This window comes from Colias philodice, chromosome 8 (assembly GCF_061535455.1).
Source record: "Colias philodice isolate Cphi_HAF_F1 chromosome 8, ilColPhil1 Martin Lab GWU primary, whole genome shotgun sequence".
Lineage (NCBI taxonomy): Eukaryota > Metazoa > Arthropoda > Insecta > Lepidoptera > Pieridae > Colias > Colias philodice.
Window position 1 is genome coordinate 2,610,044 of NC_143093.1, and position 21,254 is coordinate 2,631,297.

Below are 21,254 nucleotides of genomic sequence, written 5' to 3' on the forward strand. Positions count from 1 at the left end.
TCATTAGGATGTGTGTAAAGGATGTAATAAATAAAACACATTTTTACAAAAACACAATCAAATTTTATTAAATATCAAATATTGTATTGTCTAACACGATCCCTTAACTAACATGTTTCACATCAATATCTTATAATGTTATGGTTATAATATATAGATTGTAGGGCGAAATTCAGATGGAAGAGAAGTGTGAAAGGACAGACAAAGCTTGAAACTGTGATAACAATAAAGTAAATGTACTTATCATAATAGAAATATTCAATTAATTCTATATTGTCATGAAGGAACAAGAAGTAGGTGATAGTCATACCCGTACTCAAATAAACAAAGTGTTTTATCTTTAAGCATATGAAAATAAATAAGCAATAGAAAGGAAAGAAGAGAGACGAAAAGATTTAGAAAGAGTAGAAAAGTAGACAGTTGAAGTAATTAAGAACACATTCACGATATAAATACTCGTACACAATACATGGCCTTAAATGCAAAATCTACAAAAATTGTTATATGATGAGTATGATCTTCAATAGTACGATTAATAATAGGGCTTAAAACTATCAAGTACAATATTTTTGTGCGACAAAGCTCGGGTTGAAACTTTGTAAGCATCGGAAATCTCCGCAATGGACTAGAATACGTTGCAGATGAACTACAAGATTTAAGACGAATATTAAAATGTTGATATGTGGTATGATGTGTCACGTCTTACTTGGTCGCTACTTGCCCTATGTATATGGAATAAGAAATTATACGATAGATACAACAATAAAATGCAACTCAGACTATGACTATATTGTCAATAATTATACATTTTCAAATCTATTTGAGATTAAATCATTTATACATGACTTATACGTGTCTTTTAAAATCATTTTCACAGAACAGAAAATCTGTGTTCTATATTTTGAAAACGCTCTTTCTATCTTGTTTTAAAATTTCAATATCGATTTCGACCAAATCTAAGCTACAATGTATCAATGTAGCTACAGCTAGTAATATTGTCAATCCAAAAAGCCCGAACAATGCGGCGAATTTTGCTTGTTAGCAAAATTTGTCTAAAGCATTTTCAAATACATTTTAAAAACATGGAAGCACTCTCGCGGACAGACTGATTGCTGATGTTAAAATTGTAAATTTACGAATTATTTATTATAAGATAGTGCGTTGGCTACTTTGTAATTTAGTGATACACATTTTGATATGATTTGGTAATTGGGATGCCTCAAGGAACCGCTCTCGGACCACTTTCATTTAACAAACACGGTTATAGCAAATAAATAACAAACACTATACTAGACTTTAATAACTATCAAAAAACAATTTTTGGTGCGTACACAATAACAAAACGGAAACTTTGGTATCATTGTTAACAGTTAAATTACTGTGAAATTAGCAATTGTGTCGTAGTTGTTTAACATAAAGCTGCCAACATAGCATTCCTGCCCGTTTACACTTTGGTGATTGTCTTCATCCGACGGCTTCGTAGACACCTGTTAATTCATCAATATTAATTTGATTCATTCTTAACACTTTATTTCAAAATACAGATAGCAAAACCATAATAAATAAAACTAGAACGGATCTTTGAAAAAAAATCATTTACAAATTAATAATAAAACAAAATATATAAAATAGGTTATTGTTAAAACTCTTACCTAAGAAGTCCGCGATAAAGCATGAACGCCCCGTATAAGCTTAGTATAATAGTGGCAGTCCACACCACAGCCAAAAGCGATGTGCTTCCCTCTGTGTAGATAAAAAAAAGAATAGTAAGTATCCAAAAAAAGGCTTGAGTATTGTAGACCATACTGGCCAGTAACGATAAGATTATCTATAGTTAGTAGGTAATTTAACCTATGATGAATCTATACTAATTTTTCTTTGCCGTAGAAAGTCGTGCCGTATCTTACCGATATATCCGTCATGGTACACCTCCCGTTCGTGCACGGCGCGGCGCGGCTTGTCCTCGCGCGGCTCCACCGCGAGCAGGTCGGGGATCTCGTCCGCGTCGCCGCTGCAGTTGGCCCACTCGATCGTCACGTATCTATGCATTTTTACAAAATGTTAAGTTAATTAATTTTCAAAACGAATGATATTAATAAGCTTCTCACAACGTCATCTAATTTCATATCAAGGGATGTTCTTCAGTAACAAAGTAAGCGAAAACTTTTTGATTTTCAAATTTCGATTTCAAATCATTCACATAAAATACATAATGAGAAGATATTGAAATATGTTCAAATAAAAATATATTTTTCAATTTTTCTTTTCTTTTAAATTGTAAAGCCCTAAACATTCTTAATACATACCTGGAAGAAGTCCGGCAAGCGCGTCGCGGCGGTACCAACAGTTGTCGTGTGCGAGATCGAGCCCCGCCGCGGCACGGGCCCCACGAGCCCCAGGGGCCCGGTTGTCCCAGCTCCGACTCGTTGCACCCACATTCCACTTCACATAGTTCATCCTCCTGGAATAAATGTTAAATATATTGAAATGTATAATTTTTAGTGAATGGGCAGTTGCGGTTTGCTTTATTAGTGAACAGTTTTGTAGCTAGGTTGTGAGATTTTTTCATAAGCCTAAAACTTATACCTAGATATAGATGAAATGAAATAATACTCGGATAAGTATTAAAAGGTAGGTAACGAAAAAATGGATTCCTACAGCTTACTGCAGTGTTGGTTACATGATTGAAATGTCAAGTCAGGTATATTATATACCAGCCATATATACCGTATATATGGCGTGGGTAGTAAATGCGTATAAAAATTGCTTGACTTTATTTTTTCTTATAGCTGCCCTTCAATAATAGGTATTGTAGGCAATAATGAAATGTTTTTTGCTATCTCGGTTATCATTAACTATGAGTTGATAAACCTAAATTGCCTGTGGTTAAATGCTTACGATTCTGGACGTAATCTTATCTATATGTATATAAATCTCGTATCACAATGTTTGTCCTCAATGGACTCCTAAACCACTTAACCGATTATAATAAAATTCGCACACCATGTGCAGTTCGATCCAACTTGAGAGATAGGATAGTTTAAACATGTAGGTACCACGGGCGAAGCCGGGGCGGACCACTAGTATAAAATATAGAGATGATTTGTGCGAAATCCGCACTGCCTTTTGTTGCCAATAATCACCTGGTGCTGCAGCGGCGGTGCTACAATGCGTCCCGGCAGCGCGGTGGAGCAGCGCCACGGCTCCAGGAACGCGTCCGCGAGCGGCTCGTCCGACACGCTGGCGAGCTCGCAGCGCGCGTGAGATACTCGCACCCCCCAACCACAGGCTCCTTCCGCTTCTTCACCGGATGACGTCTGTACAAACATAAGAACAAAATTTAAATTAAATAATACTTATAATGCTATTCGAAATGCAATTTAGAACATGTTTTAAATAGGAATTTGTTCGAACAAAATTTAATAAAACGTGAATATTTTTGAAAGAACAGAAATAGACATTTACGATTTATTAAAGTTCCCATTAATTAATAATTTACCTGCACATGGCAACCCAGCATAGGTCTAGCAACGAGTCGCAAGCATGGCTCCCGTGGGCACGGCGCGCGCTGCTCAGTGGGCGGGCAAGCTCGTCCAGGCCACACCGCTGAGCTTAGGTGTTGTCTGCGATATCGTAAAAACACGTACATTAAACTCAAACATTTATTTATTCGACTAGATTTTGTTATGAAGCATATGAAAAGTTTGTCCAAAAGTGTACGAACAGCGTTCATACCTAAAAAAAAAGATGGGTTGCACTCTGGGAGTGCCGGCAGAAGTGAAAACTTGATTATTAACGTTGAGCATGTTTGATATTTTGGAATGGTATCCGTCTTACGCTTTTTCGATCAGGTAACGTGTCCTGACGCGAGTTTAAGATTTTATACCCATTACAGAAAAAGTGCTCAACGCCGCTAAAGAAGTTTTCACTTCAAGAATTGAAATTATCACCTTATTTCGCAGTAGTAATGTCCAATGTCTGTTGTATCGTTCATTAGAAAGTTCTACCTAGTACACGCGAAGGCAGTTTTGCTACATCTATTTGCGTGCTTGTGAGTCTTTGTACGTCATAAAGTCTTATATATTTGAATCGTAAAGCACAAAAAAACATTATTTACCAAACAAAAGCCGGGAAGAAACCTAATACATTATGATTTTATTGTTCTGTAATCATTATTGTAATTATACCTTGTGCGGCGCATGTGCCTCGCGGTGGAGGCGTCCCCACAGGAGCAGGCGCTTGTGTCCCACGCGGCCCACTCGCCTACCTCGCAGTCCACGCCACACGGCACGTAGCACCACGACTCGCGCGCCTCGCTCGCGGTCGCATTCTGATATATTATTTTTATTATTAAAAACAAAGACGCTGCAACTTTACAATGACTGTGGTTGACTTGCAAGAAAAATTAGTTAGGGTTACAGAGTGACAAAGGCTACGCGAGAAAAGCTGCGGGTGGAAAATATATTTGTATATTTGTAGATCTATAAACAATGTCTTACAGGGCAGAAGGTATCGTTCACAAAAACTCCATCACTACGCAAGCAACGCACGGCTCTTCTCTTGGTCCCTTCTCCACATGGAGAGCCCCCTGAAATTTAAATTTACATAAATTATTTAAATGACGTCCGTGGCTTTTCAGCGTATTCCATTAATTAAATAGCACTAAATTATTTATTCGTTAGCACATTAGCAGCTAGCTTTCAAATTTCAATACTTAATCCCCTAGGAAGGATTTGCAGCATATCGTTTATGCGAATTCGCATCTCGCTAGTAAGCTCTTGATGTTGTTTTATTGCATTTTAAACTTATGAAAATAAATAACAATTTATTTTCATGAAAATAGATAAGTGTCGATCACCGATACATTAGTTAATTTTATATATTGTTAGTAGCTTTTTTTTATAGATACCTAATGGCTGGCAGTCGTCCCAGGGCGCGGTGTGCCACGCGTATGCGAGCGGCTCGCACGGCTCAGCAGCCACGAGCGGCGAGCAACGCATGCCGCCAGCTTCCGCGGGACGCAGGACCACGCGTGTGCGGTCGCGACGCCCGCCCCATTTCGTCTGAGGATAAGCCGGATTGTGATATGGAGGAAAATAAAATGTTTGTGGTGATGTGCGATTATGCAAAATGAGTAACATGGGAAAATGATATCAAAAATAGTACAGGCTCTACGTATAATAAGTCCCACCATTCTATACGTCGAGAGGTTAATTAGAAAAGGTATTTATCCGAAGAAAGAAGAGTAATTGCTTGTGAAATAAAAGGTTTAAAATTATTATTTTTTTATCATAAATTGTACTTTTAGCAAATAATCTTATAAAAAAATACCAGCCGAATTGATAACCTCCTCCTTTTTTTAAGTCGTTTAAAAATTGTAACTCCCATTGTAAAAAACGCTTTAGAAAGATTGTTTTATCTGAAAAATGTAATTTAATAAAGTTAACATTTGCAATTGCAAATCTACTGCCTAATAACATTAAGATAATCCAATCAAAAGTGTCTTTAAGTCAATATCAAAAAGACCATTACCATCTCACAAGGGCTCCACTCAGACCACGGACTAAGCACGCAGTCCGCAGGGCACGGCATGTGGCACGTCGACACGCGGTCCGGTGTCACGCCGGCACCAGACGCTTCGCACACAGAGTCGTCCAGTTTGGTGCCTTGCCCGTCCACGCACCTGTCGTGTTAGCGTGTTAGTTGCGAAGTGGTTTTACATACATGATTAATATTAAGGAGGAAAGGCTTTAGTTTTATTATAGTAAGTAATATAATACAATACAATACAATACAAAAGATTTATTGCAACCAACAGAACATACATAATAATACACGATACAAAAAAAGGAAAACAGACATAAAATAACACAAAATTATAAGGAATTTACAACACTTACAGTTATTAGTTACACTTATAGTTAAAAAAGTACACGAATGTATTATCTGTGTTGCGCGCTGGCTGCAATTAGGCCCTGGCTCAGCATAGTGTTGTGGGAGCAAGCTCCACAACGCTGATAATTCTGCCAGATACCCAGATGAATAGTTTGCGCCTCCAATCAAGTAGGTATATATAAGTATAATAAAAATAGAATAATTAATTATGAATGTAAAGAAATAATAAATGTGTAATAATAATAATATATAAGCAGTAGAATAGATATATTTGGTCAAGTAAAATCAGTATTTATATGTAGGTATATAGGTAGGTATGTATGTATGTATAATGTGTTAATTTATAAGTTTGGATACGTATAGTGAAAGGAAATAAAATTATGATGATTGTAATTTGAGCAGTAGTGATTTGTAAGTGCGACGAAAGTTGGATTTGCACTTGAGTTTTTTTATTGGAGGTGGTATGTTGTTCCAACATTTCGTCGCATTATATTTAAATGACCCACGAAAGGCGGTAGTTTTATGTTGGGGGATGGACAAATCTTGAGTTCCACTTCTTATTTCACCCCTTTTAGTATCCTTACGCCATAATAGTTTTGTGTACAGATATCCAGGCTGCTTTGTATGGATCGTATCAAATAAAAGGCAAGCCAATAATAAATCTTGCCGACCTTTCATTTTTAAAAACTTTATGCTATTAAGAAAAGGGGTGACATGAGACCTGGGTGGGATTGTCACGCAAAATCTGGCACAGGAGTTTTGCACTCTCTGAATAAGACGCTGCACTTTTGCCGTTAGACAAGGTCCATAAACAGGGAGAGCGTAATTTAATTTAGAAAGTACGATGCTTTCGCACAACCTTATTCGTAGGTCAACACTCAAGAAAGGTCGAATATTGTAAAGCACTTTGAGTCTATAAAAGCAATTGCTAACTAAATTAGTGACATAATTTTCGAACCTTAACTGGCCGTCAAAATCGATGCCCAGGTTACGAGCAACTGTAACCCGCTCTATAGGAGTGGAGTTTACAAAAACAGTAGGATCAGCTGTGACCAAATTAGAGACTTGCTTCTTAGAGCCAATAACAAGATATTTAGACTTGGATGGATTTAGAACCAACGAGTTTTTGCGAGACCAGTCAGATATGCGTTCCAAATCCTCATTCATTTTCCTGGTGCATTCTTCTATTCGATCTCTATCAACAGGCATGTAAAGTTGCAAATCATCGGCATATAAATGATATTGGGAGTTATGTATGCAAGAGGTGATATCTGCCGTATATATTATAAATAAAAGAGGACCGAGAATGGAGCCCTGGGGAACTCCTCTATTGACAGGCACCAGCGAAGAAAAGTCTCTGTTTCCGTCACCTTTAACCAGCATTACTCTTTGGTGACGTTGGCGAAGATAGCTATCAAACCAAGATGAAGAAATAGGATTGAAACCATAGAAATTAAGCTTTGAGAGAAGAAGAGAAATATTTATACAGTCAAAGGCCCTAGAAAAATCGAGCAGGGTTAGAATCGATGGCTGGCCATTGTCGCGTGCAGAGAGCAAGTTATCCACAACATCAATCAAAGCAGTGCAGGTGCTAGCAGTTTTCTAAAACCTGACTGGTACTCCGGCAAGATATTATTTAATTCACAGTACTTAGTGACTTGGTTGTAGACAACTCGCTCTAAGATCTTTGAAAGGTAGGGGAGAATACTGATCGGCCTAAGGTCTTTGAGGGCAGTAGGAAATAGTAATATTTATACAGGAAACTTAAGCAGAGGTCCATCATTAACTGCCGAATGTTAATAATGGCAAAATTTCATTAGGCTAGTGGAGATTGCAGGCTCTGCAGGCTAATTAAATAGACACATGCTATAGAAAAGTATTATTTGGCATATTATGCATGATGCGTTATCGGTTAAGCGTACTTTTACACGGTATGGGCACATGGTATATAGTTCTTGAAGAACATTTCAATCAATCATGATCATATGTGATTGCAATAGTGATTGCAATCCCGTAGACACATAAAAATTAAGATTTCCTCTTAATAGAACCGCAGGTTCAGCTACAAATACTATTACATTTACACTGCCGCGCCGTGCAGTCGATTCTTTTTTCACTTCTCTGTTAACCGTAACCATAGCAACCAGTACTCACGCCACGTCCCGCTTGATGTACGAGGGCCCGCAGAGCGTGCGGTCGGGCGCGCACACGTCCCAGCTGCCCACGCGCCAGCGCGGCTCCAGCTCGGTGCACGTGGCGCGCTGCAGTGTCGCACCACACTCGCGTCCACCAGCTGAACCTTCCTCGATCACTTCTCTGTTACATACAAATAAAAAACAATAATTAGTGTTGATCAACTCCTTGTTTATTTCGTGCGGGAATACGACGTAGGTACCAAATTTTGGGCTTGTTTTAAATATTTGTGGCATATATTTAAAAACTATTTGTCTAAGAAAATAAAACGACACACATTCCATTCGTAAGCTCAAACTCACCTAGTACGGAACCGGAAGGCCGCTTTGGATCCCGGCTCTGACGCGCAGGGGCCCCACGAGGCCCAGGGCCCCGCGGTACAGTCGCGCGCGCACCGCACACTACACGTGCCGCGGAGGAGCGAGCCGAATTCAGTGTCGTATGTGAAACCGTCGGTGGACGCTTCCCGGACCCGGCGGGGCCCTATGTAATTAGAAAAGAAATTTAGCTGCAGTAAATACAGAATTGGACGTGGAAGTCCTCGAAATGTGTGGATTCCTAAATCTCAATTCACAAAAGGTACTTAAAATGAATTCGACATAAAAAAAGGTTGAAACGATTTGTTTTATTGTAAAAATTCCTATGTTCCTATAAAAACTTTATATGTTAATTCTAATTAAACATGTTTTCGATAAAAAATCAAAAATAAATTCATTCGTAAGAAATAAATTGTAAATGTACCTGTAAGTGGATGGAACTTCTTGCATACATCCATTGGTACATCTCTACCGGCGACCATACAGCGGGCAGCTCGGAGTGACCTTCCCTCTCCACATTCCATCCTATTACAATAATGATTTAATATATTTTTGTCGAAAATAATCGTCATTAATTATAGAGCATAGTTGTAGAATCTACAATGTAGAGCATTGGTGTAGAGTTTTAAGAATATAATACTAAATTAAATTCGTAGGTTATGCGTATGTTGCGAATAATAAGAGAACAACATTATAAAATATACAATTATAATTAGAATAATTATTATACAAATAAATAAAATATATCTTACCCAGATGGAAGAATGCAATCGGAGTCAGCAGGTAACAGTTCCAAGCTAACGTTTTTGCACACGCAAGCCGGAATGTCGGGGTCCGATGCATCTAAATACCTGTTATTAATATTATTTTAATTAATAAATATTGAATTCAATTACTCATAATATATTTAAACGGTGACATAATTTCATACTAAATTGGCAGTAAACTAATAATTAATTATAGCTAACATTTGCATAAACATTAATTACGTAGTTTATAAAGGTTCAGTGATTTTTTTTTCGAAAATAAAAATTCACTGTTAATCACTGAAAATCTTACTCTAATGTCTTTTTTGTTAATATGAAATCATGGTGAAATTTTTATTTATTTATTTTATTTATTTATTTATTTAGACATACCAACAGAGTACACATAAAAATTATAACAATTAGATCTTAACAACTAACGAATATTAATGTTCACCAATTACAGGTATGCACAAGAAAACTTATACATATAATTACGTTACTGTTATTTTAAGTGCTTAATAAATAAATTTAATTACAAAAATAAAAATAAATATGTAAATCGTTAAACATTTTTTTTTACTGAATTTTTGTACCAAACAAGAATTTAGTAATTTTTTTGCGAAAAACTACAAGTGAATCAAAATTTATGTCTATTATACCACCCAACGACTTACATAGGTCATTAAAAGTACTACATATACGAGTTACTGGAGAGTTTCTACCAACATTATTACGATAATTTGGAAGGTCAAAAACTTTAAAAACAGGATAACGTGGTAATTTATTTGGAACAGCAAACCTAACTAGACTTAAGATTTGCGGGCTATGATTTATATTTCTGAGGATTTTAAACAGGAACATAGTATCGCGCAACAATCTACGATTCTACGATTACGAAGTGAAATCATTTTGAAGAATGTGATAATCGATATTCATAAGGCGATCTGTGTGAAATTCCTGGTGAAAGGAAAGCTATATGTCTGGTAAATATACGCTGAATGTTTTCAATTCTTTGAGAGTGAACAGCATAGAACGGATTCCAAACTACACTTGCATATTCTAAATGGCTTCTAACTAATGAATTAAAGAGTAAAATTTTGGTCTTTGATTTAAAGCATTTTGTGTTTCTTTTAAGAAAACCTAACAATCTACTGGCCTTTTCATTTTTATAAAGATTAAAATCTTGATTATCGAATACGTGAATAATATCCAACTTATTAATTTTGAAATTAATCTGGAAAGCTATTCATCACTTTACTATGCGTAGACATTGACCTCAATAATGGTGAAATATAATTTGGAAAATCCAAAAGTGCACGCCTCATAATTTTTTTTTAATAAATATTTATTAATTATTATTTTTGTTTATTTAATAACAATTAAACCACATCGAATCAGACCCTGAAAAATGAAAGGGTTCTATTCCTGAGCATACTCAAGCGTAAGAGAAAAAAAAAGACTCGATTAGTAAAGTATTTCGGTCGCTATCGTGTTAACAAGAAAAAGGATCCGCACATACAGACACACGGACGTCCAAGACAGAACTTTTTTAAACTGTTTTTTAACTAGTTTAAATAACAAAAATGACATCAAAAATATCATGAACGTTAAAAATAGTGTTTTTTCTTAATATGTGTGTGTATGTATTATCTTACAAGTGCAATGTATGATACATAAAGACATTTTAAGTTTGAAAAATCAGATGTTTTGCGCGAAGTGACAGTAGTACCCACCTCAACGCTTCGCTTATGAGGCGTGCAATAGTATATCGAATAATGAAGGTCAGTGACCCATATTTATACCGTGATACTGGTAAGAGAAAGAAGCTTAACTTCAAACCATAGATTTTTATTATTTTCCATAGGTCTATTCCATAGGATAGCAGTGTATTATTAAATAATTTGGAAAATCCAAAAGTGCACGCCTCATATTTTTTTTTAATAATTATTTATTAATTATTATTTTTGTTTATTTAATAACAATTAAACCACATCGAATCAGACCCTGAAAAATGAAAGGGTTCTATTCCTGAGCATACTCAAGCGTAAGAAAAAAAAAAGACTCGATTAGTAAAGTATTTCGGTCGCTATTGTAGGGGCTTGTTATGTGCGGGTGTAATAAAAGATGAATAACTACGCAAAGGTTATATTTCGTTAACTACATATATTTATCCGTATGTAATTAATATTCGACCTATGCGACCCACCCGCGTCCCGACAAGCCCGTGACTAACTGTGCATAACGCACAAACTGTTTATATACGAGTTACCGTGTGAACCTATGGTGGGAACTTTCTTAGTAGGTACTACACTTGAAATATTTCGGTAACTCGTAAATTGGCTTGTCGTCGCTACATCATTCCCCCCTTAAAATAAAAAGGGTATACAAGTAAAAAAATCTTACAATAAAATTAAACAATAAACAGATGTATATAAAATGTCGCTATAAGGTTAGGTACAAAATGTTTACAATATAAAGTATAAAAAAATGTTCACAATATAAATCAATCATAACGTATACAAGTGGTTAACAGTTAACACCTAATTTCGTTAAACTATTTATGTTATTACAAAAACTCGGTTGGGTCTTCTAAGTGGCGTGCGATAATTGTTACACGTCAATTAACACTTAGTAACGTCAACATCTCAAATCTCAATACGTTCTTTACACTTGTATCGTTTAATATTACAAAGGCTATTACTATACACTCATAAGCCATAAATCAAAAGTACTTAAATTTCTAAGTAGTAAACATTACAATAAAAACTCAACACAAACATAAATTTGAAATACCATACTTAAAACGTTAAACAATGAATAAAAAACTCGTTTCAAATATCATAAGTGCTATTATTTATTAAATACGATGTGTTGATTACTAAGTATTTATTATACATTTCTAAGAAAACTTAAGAATACTTATAATCATTGTAATTCTAATAAATATAAAATAGTTGAAACAATTACAAATACAATACTATTACCTAAATCGTACTGGTAATCGTATAGCTCTTCCACTACGCGTGGTATGTGTATTAGGCAATTCGCTACTTGGAATTTGTAACGGAACCTTAGTATCTGCCCCAGATATCGTGTCACTATCATCATTCAAATAATATGCAGGTTTTAGACGGTCTACAGATATTCTAACTTTCCTGCCAGTCATTTGAATGTAAAATACCTTTTCCTCTCGACTCAACACACGATAAGGACCGTCGTATGTTGGTTATAAAGGCTTACGTACTGCGTCGTTTCTTACAAAAACATAATCGCACTTTTCTAAATCGGGGTGAATAAATATGTTCCGTCTTTCATTCTGCCTAATAGCTACTGACTGATATTTTCTAATAGAGTCTCGTAATTTACTTACATACTCAAGACTGCTATCTATTTCAAAACTCGATTTTTTATCGTAATAATCACCTGGTAATCGTAAAGTTGTTCCGTACGTAATTTCTGCTGCGCTTATGCCGGTATCACTTCTTACTGCTGTTCTAAGTCCTAGCAACACAGTTGGTAATTCCGTAACCCAAGATGATGATATATTGCATAAGCGAGCCGTTAATGCCGCTTTAAGCGACCTATGCCAACGCTCTGCCGCCCCGTTACTCTGTGGGTGGTAAGGTGTCGTACGCAACTTATTAATACCTAATAACTTCATTAGTGTAGCAAATAATTGACTTTCGAATTGGCGTCCTTGATCGCTTGTTAGCCTTTTCGGACAACCAAAACGAGAGATCCATCCTTCATATATTACACGCGAAATCGTTTCAGCAGTTATATATCTCGTAGGAAAACATTCTGGCCATCGCGTCCCCCTGTCACTATGGTTAGGCAATACGTCCTAAAACCTTCGGGTGAAGTGGGTAAAGGTCCAATTAAATCAACATGAATATGTTCAAACCTATCGCACTGCAGAAACGATCCTAAACCTTACACTGTATGTCGATTAACTTTCGATCGTTGACATTCAATGCATGTTTTAGCCCATTGGCCAACGTGACGATTCATATTTGGCCAATAAAAACGATTTTAAATCAATTTGCGTGTAGTCCTTATTCCGGGATGACATAAATTATGTACACTATCAAAAGCAATACGTCGAAATTTATCAGTCAAATAGGGTCTAATTTTAACATTATCTAAATTACAATAAATAAATGTACCGCTTTCAAGTAACATTATTTTCTTTGACCTATTATTAGCGTCTTTCGAATTAGATAATTGTAACATATAAGAATCTTGTTGTTGATTCTAAGCAAGTTCTGCGTAATCTATTACAGTGGGACAACTTATTGTTGCGACTCGTGATAACAAATCTGCAACGACATTATCTTGCCCACTAACGTGTTTCAAATCCGTTGTGAACTCACAAATGAATATCAAGTGTCGTGTACGTCTGGGTAACTCTTTCTCGCTATTTACTTTAGAAAACGCGTAAATTAACGGTTTGTTATCCGTATACACCGTTAATTGTCGTCCTTCGACCATATTCCGAAAATGACGAATAGCTAAGTAAATTGCTAATAACTCCCTATCATACGTACTATACTTGCGTTCAATCTTAGATAGATTCTTAGAAAAATAACCTACATGAGTATCCGATGCGTCCGTCATAAGTGCGAGCGATGCATCGGCCTTAGGGTGCTAAAAAAATCTGCACTTTATAAACAAAAACATTGGCGATAATAAATAACCATTTATACGGTCGCCGTAAACTAAGATCTAAAGTCATTAACTTAGTACCAAATGTCTTAATTGCACTAAACTACACTTTATAATCACTACACAGTACACTCACTCGCGGATTGGTTATTTTTCGACACTGGTAAAATTATTAAAAGTCGGCTCTCCTGCTGCTTCTGCCACGCACAAGGTTGACGATAGTACAATCTGGCGATATGCTTAAAGCAGTAATGAAAAAACATAGCCAATTGGGATTTTTCTGTTTTGATATCCCTGCACGATCGCGACTTCGGGATGCGGAGCGATGCGTGCGATTTCCGTACTTTCGACCGCTAAACGATTTGCCTCTCGAGCCTGCACATTCCAGCTGGTTTACCCGCTGCTTTAGTTGTGCTAACTGCTCGAGAAGGTTTAACTGTACCGACGAAACTGCTCGAACTGGAACTGCCGGATTCATTTTTAATTGTTAACAAACGATATCTATGCAATTCACTAATATAATGTTCACTTTTCGTCGGGAGTCACCAATATTGGACTCACCAATGTAGGGGCTTGTTATGTGCGGGTGTAATAAAAGATGAATAACTACGCAAAGGTTATATTTCGTTAACTACATATATTTATCCGTATGTAATTAATATTCGACCTATGCGACCCACCCGCGTCCCGACAAGCCCGTGACTAACTGTGCATAACGCACAAACTGTTTATATACGAGTTACCGTGTGAACCTATGGTGGGAACTTTCTTAGTAGGTACTACACTTGAAATATTTCGGTAACTCGTAAATTGGCTTGTCGTCGCTACACTATCATGTTAACAAGAAAAAGGATCCGCACATACAGACACACGGACGTCCAAGACAGAACTTTTTTAAACTGTTTTTTAACTAGTTTAAATAACAAAAATGACATCAAAAATATCATGAACGTTAAAAATAGTGTTTTTTCTTAATATGTGTGTGTATGTATTATCTTACAAGTGCAATGTATGATACATAAAGACATTTTAAGTTTGAAAAATCAGATGTTTTGCGCGAAGTGACAGTAGTACCCACCTCAACGCTTCGCTTATGAGGCGTGCAAAAGGCCTTATTTGATTAGGCTTTTCAAATTAACTCATAATGACAAAATTATTCAGCTCTATGTTACTGTTGATAAGTAAAAAGCATACTTATTCTACCGTAAAGTATGAAGAATTAATTATATAAATAACATTTACTTATCAGTAAGTCACATTTTATTAAAAAGGGACATATATCAATCGTCGACAAGGGCTTTATATCATGACCCTATACAATAGAAACCGTTATAGAGTTAAAATTGGGGTAACAATTAATGTTGAAGAATAGTTTACTCATATCCCTAAAAGATGGCGCTAGTATGTTCCTACATCGCGCTAGAGATATTTTTTACAAATCCCATATATATAACTGCTTCAAGAAAATTTTATCTTATCGATCAGTGAAACAAAAAATAATTTTTCTTGACGAATCGTGTAGAGGTTAACTCCTACGCGCTTCGTCCATAATCCATATAAACAAAAAACATTCTAAGTGATCGTTACAAAGTCCGGAGGATTAGTTAGAACATGTACATTACATAATATGAGGAAAACAGCTTTTCAGGAGGGTATGCTGAAAAGTTACCTGCTATAGTCTAAATTAACAAAATATGAAAATTAAACAGAAGGCAATTTAAAGTACAGTTCATATTACAAGAATTGTTGTTGAGCTATAATTAATTATTGGATTTTTAACATTCCAATTGTACGGTGCAACCGCACAGAGTGCAAAATCATCATTTTTGTATATCACAGCATTTTCATTTACATATAGCATTAGTTCACATTAAAACGTCGCGAGCCGCGTACGTATGTAACTCATTACAGCATAGCAATAAAATCATATTATTTAGCAGCTTAGTTTTATTAGTAGCAGCAGCATCCCAGGTGTACGAACCATAGTCCGTACATCTTTATGGTCCTTCGAGCTTAAACGTAAGCAGGACCCATTCGCGTGTGATAAATCATACCTCGTGTAGTGGGAACTGCCACGTAAGTTCCAGCAGCAGCGGTGAGTCCACAGCTTTTTACCTATACAATCTATCGAAGCGAAGTAGCATTTTCATCATGGAAGATCTAGTAGCTAGCCAAAACATGATCATCGGAGCGATGGAAAAACTTCAAATCAATTTTAAGAAAGACGGTGTCGAACGCAAGACCCCGGCTCATATTAATAAGCGATTAAGTGTGTTAGATTCTTACTGGCAAGAATTTCAATGCAATCATATTAAAATATGTGAATATGATAATAAATCGCATGAATATTTTAGCAATAACATTTATAAGCAAACGGCCGATTTTTATCATGAAACGCGGTCTTACATAATGCGGCACTTGCCAGCGGAAAGCAAGGAAAGCCCTATAAGACCTGCAACACCTGGCTTATTGTCTCAGCCGGGAACAAGCAAGCAGCAACAGGATTTAAATCCTCAGCCATCATTTAAATCGCAAGGTACATCGAGCAAACTTGATGAATTATTCCATAAACAAGCAATTAACTTTAAGGCTTTTAAAAGAACTGTAACAAGTATTGATGTTGAAAAAATATGCACTAAGTGGAAATTCGAGGATGCCCTTCAACAGTTAAATTCCCGATGGAGCGTTATTGACTCCCTTCATTGGGAAATCGACAGCATTTTGGACGGGGAAGACGTTGAATATGAGAATTCTTTCACTCGACACGAAAGCATTTTCAATAACCTCAAAGAAGCGATAAACACAAAGCTCTGGTCAGTCTCTCACAGAGAAAATATAACACCAAAGGTTGACATTCCGATTTTCAATGGAAACTATCAGCATTGGGTATCTTTTAAAAATCTATTCAACGAAGCTGTTCATCTTAATCCTTCCTTATCAAATTCACAAAAAATGCAGTATCTGAAAAGTAAGATCAAAGGCGAGGCAGAACGCCTCATACAGCATTTATCTATAAGCTCACAAAATTATACTTCCTGTTGGGAAATATTAAATCACAGGTACGAGAATAAAAAGCTTATTTTTACATCTCATATTAATATTATTTTAGGCCTACCCAACATGCAGCAGCAATCGCTAACACAAATTAAAAACATGCACGACGCGACAAAGGAATGCCTGAATGCCATTAAAAACCTTGGTGTTGATACAAGCACGTGGGACCCGATGATCGTTCATATCTTAGCGCTTAAATTAGATACCGACACTCATAACGATTACATCGAGTCATTGAAAAATCCTAGAGAGCTACCGACACTGCAAGAATTTCTAAGTTTCCTCGAGATGAAATTTACTGCATTAGAATCATCTAAGCGCAAGCAAGATCCACCTAAAACATTCCAGCACCCTCAAAAACCAACACCAGCAGCATATCCTAAAGCATTCCATAAATCGCATTTATTTAAATCATTCGCTAGCAACTATAATAATTCATCGCAAAACGGAAAAGGTATCAATTACACAACGCAAAATTGTCCAATATGCAACAATAATCATGGAATAATATATTGCAATAAATTCGCCGAATCTCAACCTAAACTGCAATTACAAACAATTACGAGGTTACAGCTATGTCAAAACTGCCTGTATAATCATAATGGTAATAAGTGTTTTTCCACTAAAAGATGTCGAGTATGCAATGAGAACCATCATACTTTGGTTCATGAAGCGTTCGCACAGCGGACATCCCAAAATACAGCCAGCACAACAAGCCCCGAAAAACAACCGAATAACAGCTCTCACGTGTCTCTGGATGAAACGCAGGAAATTTTATTAGCAACAGCTCAAGTTACCGTTCAAGCTGCAGATGGTACATCATTAATCATGCGTGCTCTCATAGATCAAGGATCACAGACTTCCCTTATAACCGAAAATGCAGCCCAGAGACTTGGTCTGTCGCGTCAGCATTGTAAGGGAGTGATTTTAGGTTTAGGCGCGAAAGAGAACACGTGTAAAGGCTTTATGAACATAAAAATATCTTCTCAATACAGCGATTATTCATTAAATACAGGAGTTTTTATAATGAATCATGCGGTGAACAATCTACCAAACAAATCATTCAGCAAACCAGCGTGGTCATTTATTAACGACATACAGCTAGCCGATCCAGAGTTTTATCGACGCCGACCAGTTGACTTATTGTTAGGTGCCGATGTCTATTCATCTATTATCATGGAGGGAATTATTAAGCAAAGCGAATCTATTCCTGTAGCGCAGCAAACACGCCTTGGGTGGATTTTATGCGGCAACGTAAAGTCGTTCCAATGTAACGTTGTAATGGTCGACGTGGATAGCCTTCAAAAATTTTGGTCAATCGAAGACATTAACGAAAACGTAGATATATCACAAGAGGATTATCAATGTATTCAGCAATATAAATCAACAACAACTCGTCAATCAGATGGAAAATACGTTGTTCGTCTCCCTTTACATCCAGACGCAAATGAAAAGCTAGGTTTATCGAAAGCAAAAGCATGCGCTCAATTTTATCAATTAGAACGTAAGCTACAAAAAGACGACAATTTATTCAATAAATATAAATCATTCATAAACGAATACAAAGAATTGGGTCACATGCACTTAACAATAGCGCGTAACATGAAACCTGCCTACTACATGCCGCACCACGGTGTACATCGAGCCGATTCGAGTACTACGTCATTACGAGTTGTGTTTAATGCATCCGAAAAAACATCGACGGGTGTAAGCCTTAATGACGTCATGTATAGAGGTCCGAATTTACAGCAGGATATCTTATTATTAATTTTAAATTGGAGACAATATCCTTACGCATTTATAGCAGATATCGAAAAAATGTTTCGACAGATTTTAATTTCAAAGCAAGATCAACGTTATCAGCAAATAGTTTGGCGCGAAAATCCGAATCAACCACTGAAGGAATATACTTTGTCAACTGTTACGTATGGTACAAAAGCAGCGCCCTTTTTAGCAATGATGACGCTCAAGCAGTTAGCCAAGGACGAATGCAACCGTTACCCGATAGCAGCGAGGGTGTTAGAAGAACAATTCTACATGGATGATCTTCTTAGCGGTGCATTTGACATCATATCAGCGAAGCAATTGCAAAGAAATCTCATCGATTTACTCAAATCGGGAGGATTTAATCTCCGCAAATGGTCAGCGAATGATTCATCATTATTAGAAGACGTTGATAAAGCAGAAAACCTAGCAAGCGATACGTACAATTTTAAGCATCAGGAATCAACGAAAGCACTCGGTCTTAGTTGGAATGCACGAGATGACAATTTTAAGTTTATGTGCAAACTATCTCCGCAAATCGATTTACAGCCTACGAAACGAGAACTACTAGGAGAAATATCAAAGATATTTGATCCTCTTGGTTGGTTGGCACCAGCTGTAGTTCAACTAAAACTATTATTTCAAAGCGTATGGTTAACTAATTTAAATTGGGATGACGTCATACCGGACAAAATTAACCTTGAATGGCAAAAATTAAGAGCAGACATAGAGAACATTGGAAATATCGAAATCCCGAGATGGATTTGCAGCGGGAGAGACGACCGCATCGAATTACACGGTTTTTGCGATGCGTCGTTGAAGGCATATGCATGCGTAGTATATGCACGGATAGTGCGTAAAGATCAAACGCACATATCACTTTTAGCCGCCAAAACGAAACTTGTCCCCGTCAGCAAAACTAGCCCTTCGTCAAAGACCGACGTATCGTTACCGAGACTAGAGTTAAGCGGTGCACTCTTGCTCTCAAAACTTATGATAAAGGTCAAGCAAAGTTTCAGCGATCGCGATGTAAAAATGTCTGCGTGGTGTGACTCAACAGCTGTACTTGGATGGCTACAGGGCGAGCCCAGCCGCTGGAAGCCTTTCGTCGCAAACAGAGTGATTAAAATAACAACAACTTTACCACCACAGACTTGGCGTTATGTTAAGTCCAGCGATAATCCCGCAGATTGTGCTAGCCGTGGCATGAGCATCGCGCTTTTAGAAAAACATGACCTATGGTGGAAAGGGCCCACCTGGCTACTCAGTGATATTAAACATCAGCAACAATTAACGTATGATACTAAATTAGAAGCAAAGAAAATGTTATCAAACGTAGTTACGAAGAATAATAATATTTCAGCGAACTTTATTAGCGATTTTATAGACAAATACAGCAGTTTTACATATGCGTCACGAGTACTAGCATGGATATTGCGAATATTCTCGTCCGTAACTAAACAAAATTATCTTACTATACAAGAGTTGCAAAATTCACAATTAAAAATTATAAAAGCTATACAATATTTAGAATTTCGTCAAGAAATAAATGATTTAAATAGCTTAAGTAGAGTTGATTCAAAGAGCAAGTTATTATGTCTTAATCCATTTCTAGACGAAGAAGGTTTATTAAGAGTTGGAGGTCGTCTAAAAAACAGCAACATCTCATATAACATGAAACATCCCTACATAATACCACAGAGCAGTCATCTTACAAATTTATTAATTGATTTAGCACATAAGTCAACATTCCACGGTGGAGCGAGGTTGACGAACTCTTGGCTACGTCAGCGATATTGGATACTCGGCGGAAACAGAGCGGTTAAGAAACGTTTATATAATTGTGTAATATGCAAGCGACACAGCCCGGTAAAACAACTACAAATAATGGGAGATTTACCGGGAGCAAGAACGAAACCTACAAGACCGTTTTACCACACGGGGGTTGACTTCACGGGACATGTAGACGTGAAATCAAGCAAGGGTCGCGGTATCAAAACAAGCAAAGGATATGTGGCCGTATTTATCTGTATCGTCACAAAAGCAGTTCACTTAGAGTTAGTATCAGACTTATCATCATCTACTTTTTTAGCAGCGTTACGTAGATTAGCAGCAAGAAGAGGAACTCCTCGTCACATATACAGTGACAACGGAACGAATTTCGTAGGAGCCAGCAAAATTTTAGCGAATGAGTTTATTGACCAACAATCTATTTTAACAGAGGAATTTTTCACGGAAATTAGCGAGATGCAAATTGAGTGGCACTTCAATGCACCTTCCTGGCCTAGCGCGGGAGGACTTTGGGAAGCAGCGGTTAAAAGCCTAAAATTTCATTTACGTAGAGTCCTAGGCGATCAAAAGCTTACGTACGAAGAGTTCGCCACTCTACTTTATCAGCTAGAAGCTTGTCTAAATTCGAGACCCCTATCTCCTCTATCTGAAGATCCTGATGACTTAGCATATCTCACACCTTCCCACTTTTTAGCGAGCGGTCCAATTTTAACAATCATAGAAACTGAGAGAGATGAGAGAACGAGGTGGCAATTGACGCAAAAAATATTTAGTGATATTTGGAAACGGTGGCGAGCTGAATATTTAACGTCATTATCAGCCAGAA

The 21,254-nt window shown here is 36.8% G+C and overlaps 1 protein-coding gene across 1 annotated transcript in view; it reads right to left on the bottom strand.

Annotated features, from left to right (window-relative positions):
• Window positions 1-40: 40 nt before the first annotated feature.
• The window catches only part of LOC149486372 (thrombospondin type-1 domain-containing protein 7A-like), an 82,849-nt gene continuing 61,635 nt past the window's right edge, over window positions 41-21,254 (bottom strand). Inside the window, exons 16-29 of the mRNA XM_089697983.1 lie at window positions 9,158-9,256; window positions 8,830-8,930; window positions 8,391-8,571; window positions 8,050-8,211; window positions 5,533-5,683; window positions 4,910-5,063; window positions 4,500-4,588; window positions 4,188-4,330; window positions 3,500-3,623; window positions 3,144-3,317; window positions 2,307-2,461; window positions 1,908-2,041; window positions 1,653-1,743; window positions 41-1,487 (exon numbers count right to left, since the gene is read on the bottom strand). Of these exons, the coding sequence (XP_089554109.1) occupies window positions 1,445-1,487; window positions 1,653-1,743; window positions 1,908-2,041; window positions 2,307-2,461; window positions 3,144-3,317; window positions 3,500-3,623; window positions 4,188-4,330; window positions 4,500-4,588; window positions 4,910-5,063; window positions 5,533-5,683; window positions 8,050-8,211; window positions 8,391-8,571; window positions 8,830-8,930; window positions 9,158-9,256 (1,801 nt within the window). The 3' untranslated portion in view covers window positions 41-1,444. The remainder of the gene's footprint in view (window positions 1,488-1,652; window positions 1,744-1,907; window positions 2,042-2,306; window positions 2,462-3,143; window positions 3,318-3,499; window positions 3,624-4,187; window positions 4,331-4,499; window positions 4,589-4,909; window positions 5,064-5,532; window positions 5,684-8,049; window positions 8,212-8,390; window positions 8,572-8,829; window positions 8,931-9,157; window positions 9,257-21,254) is intronic.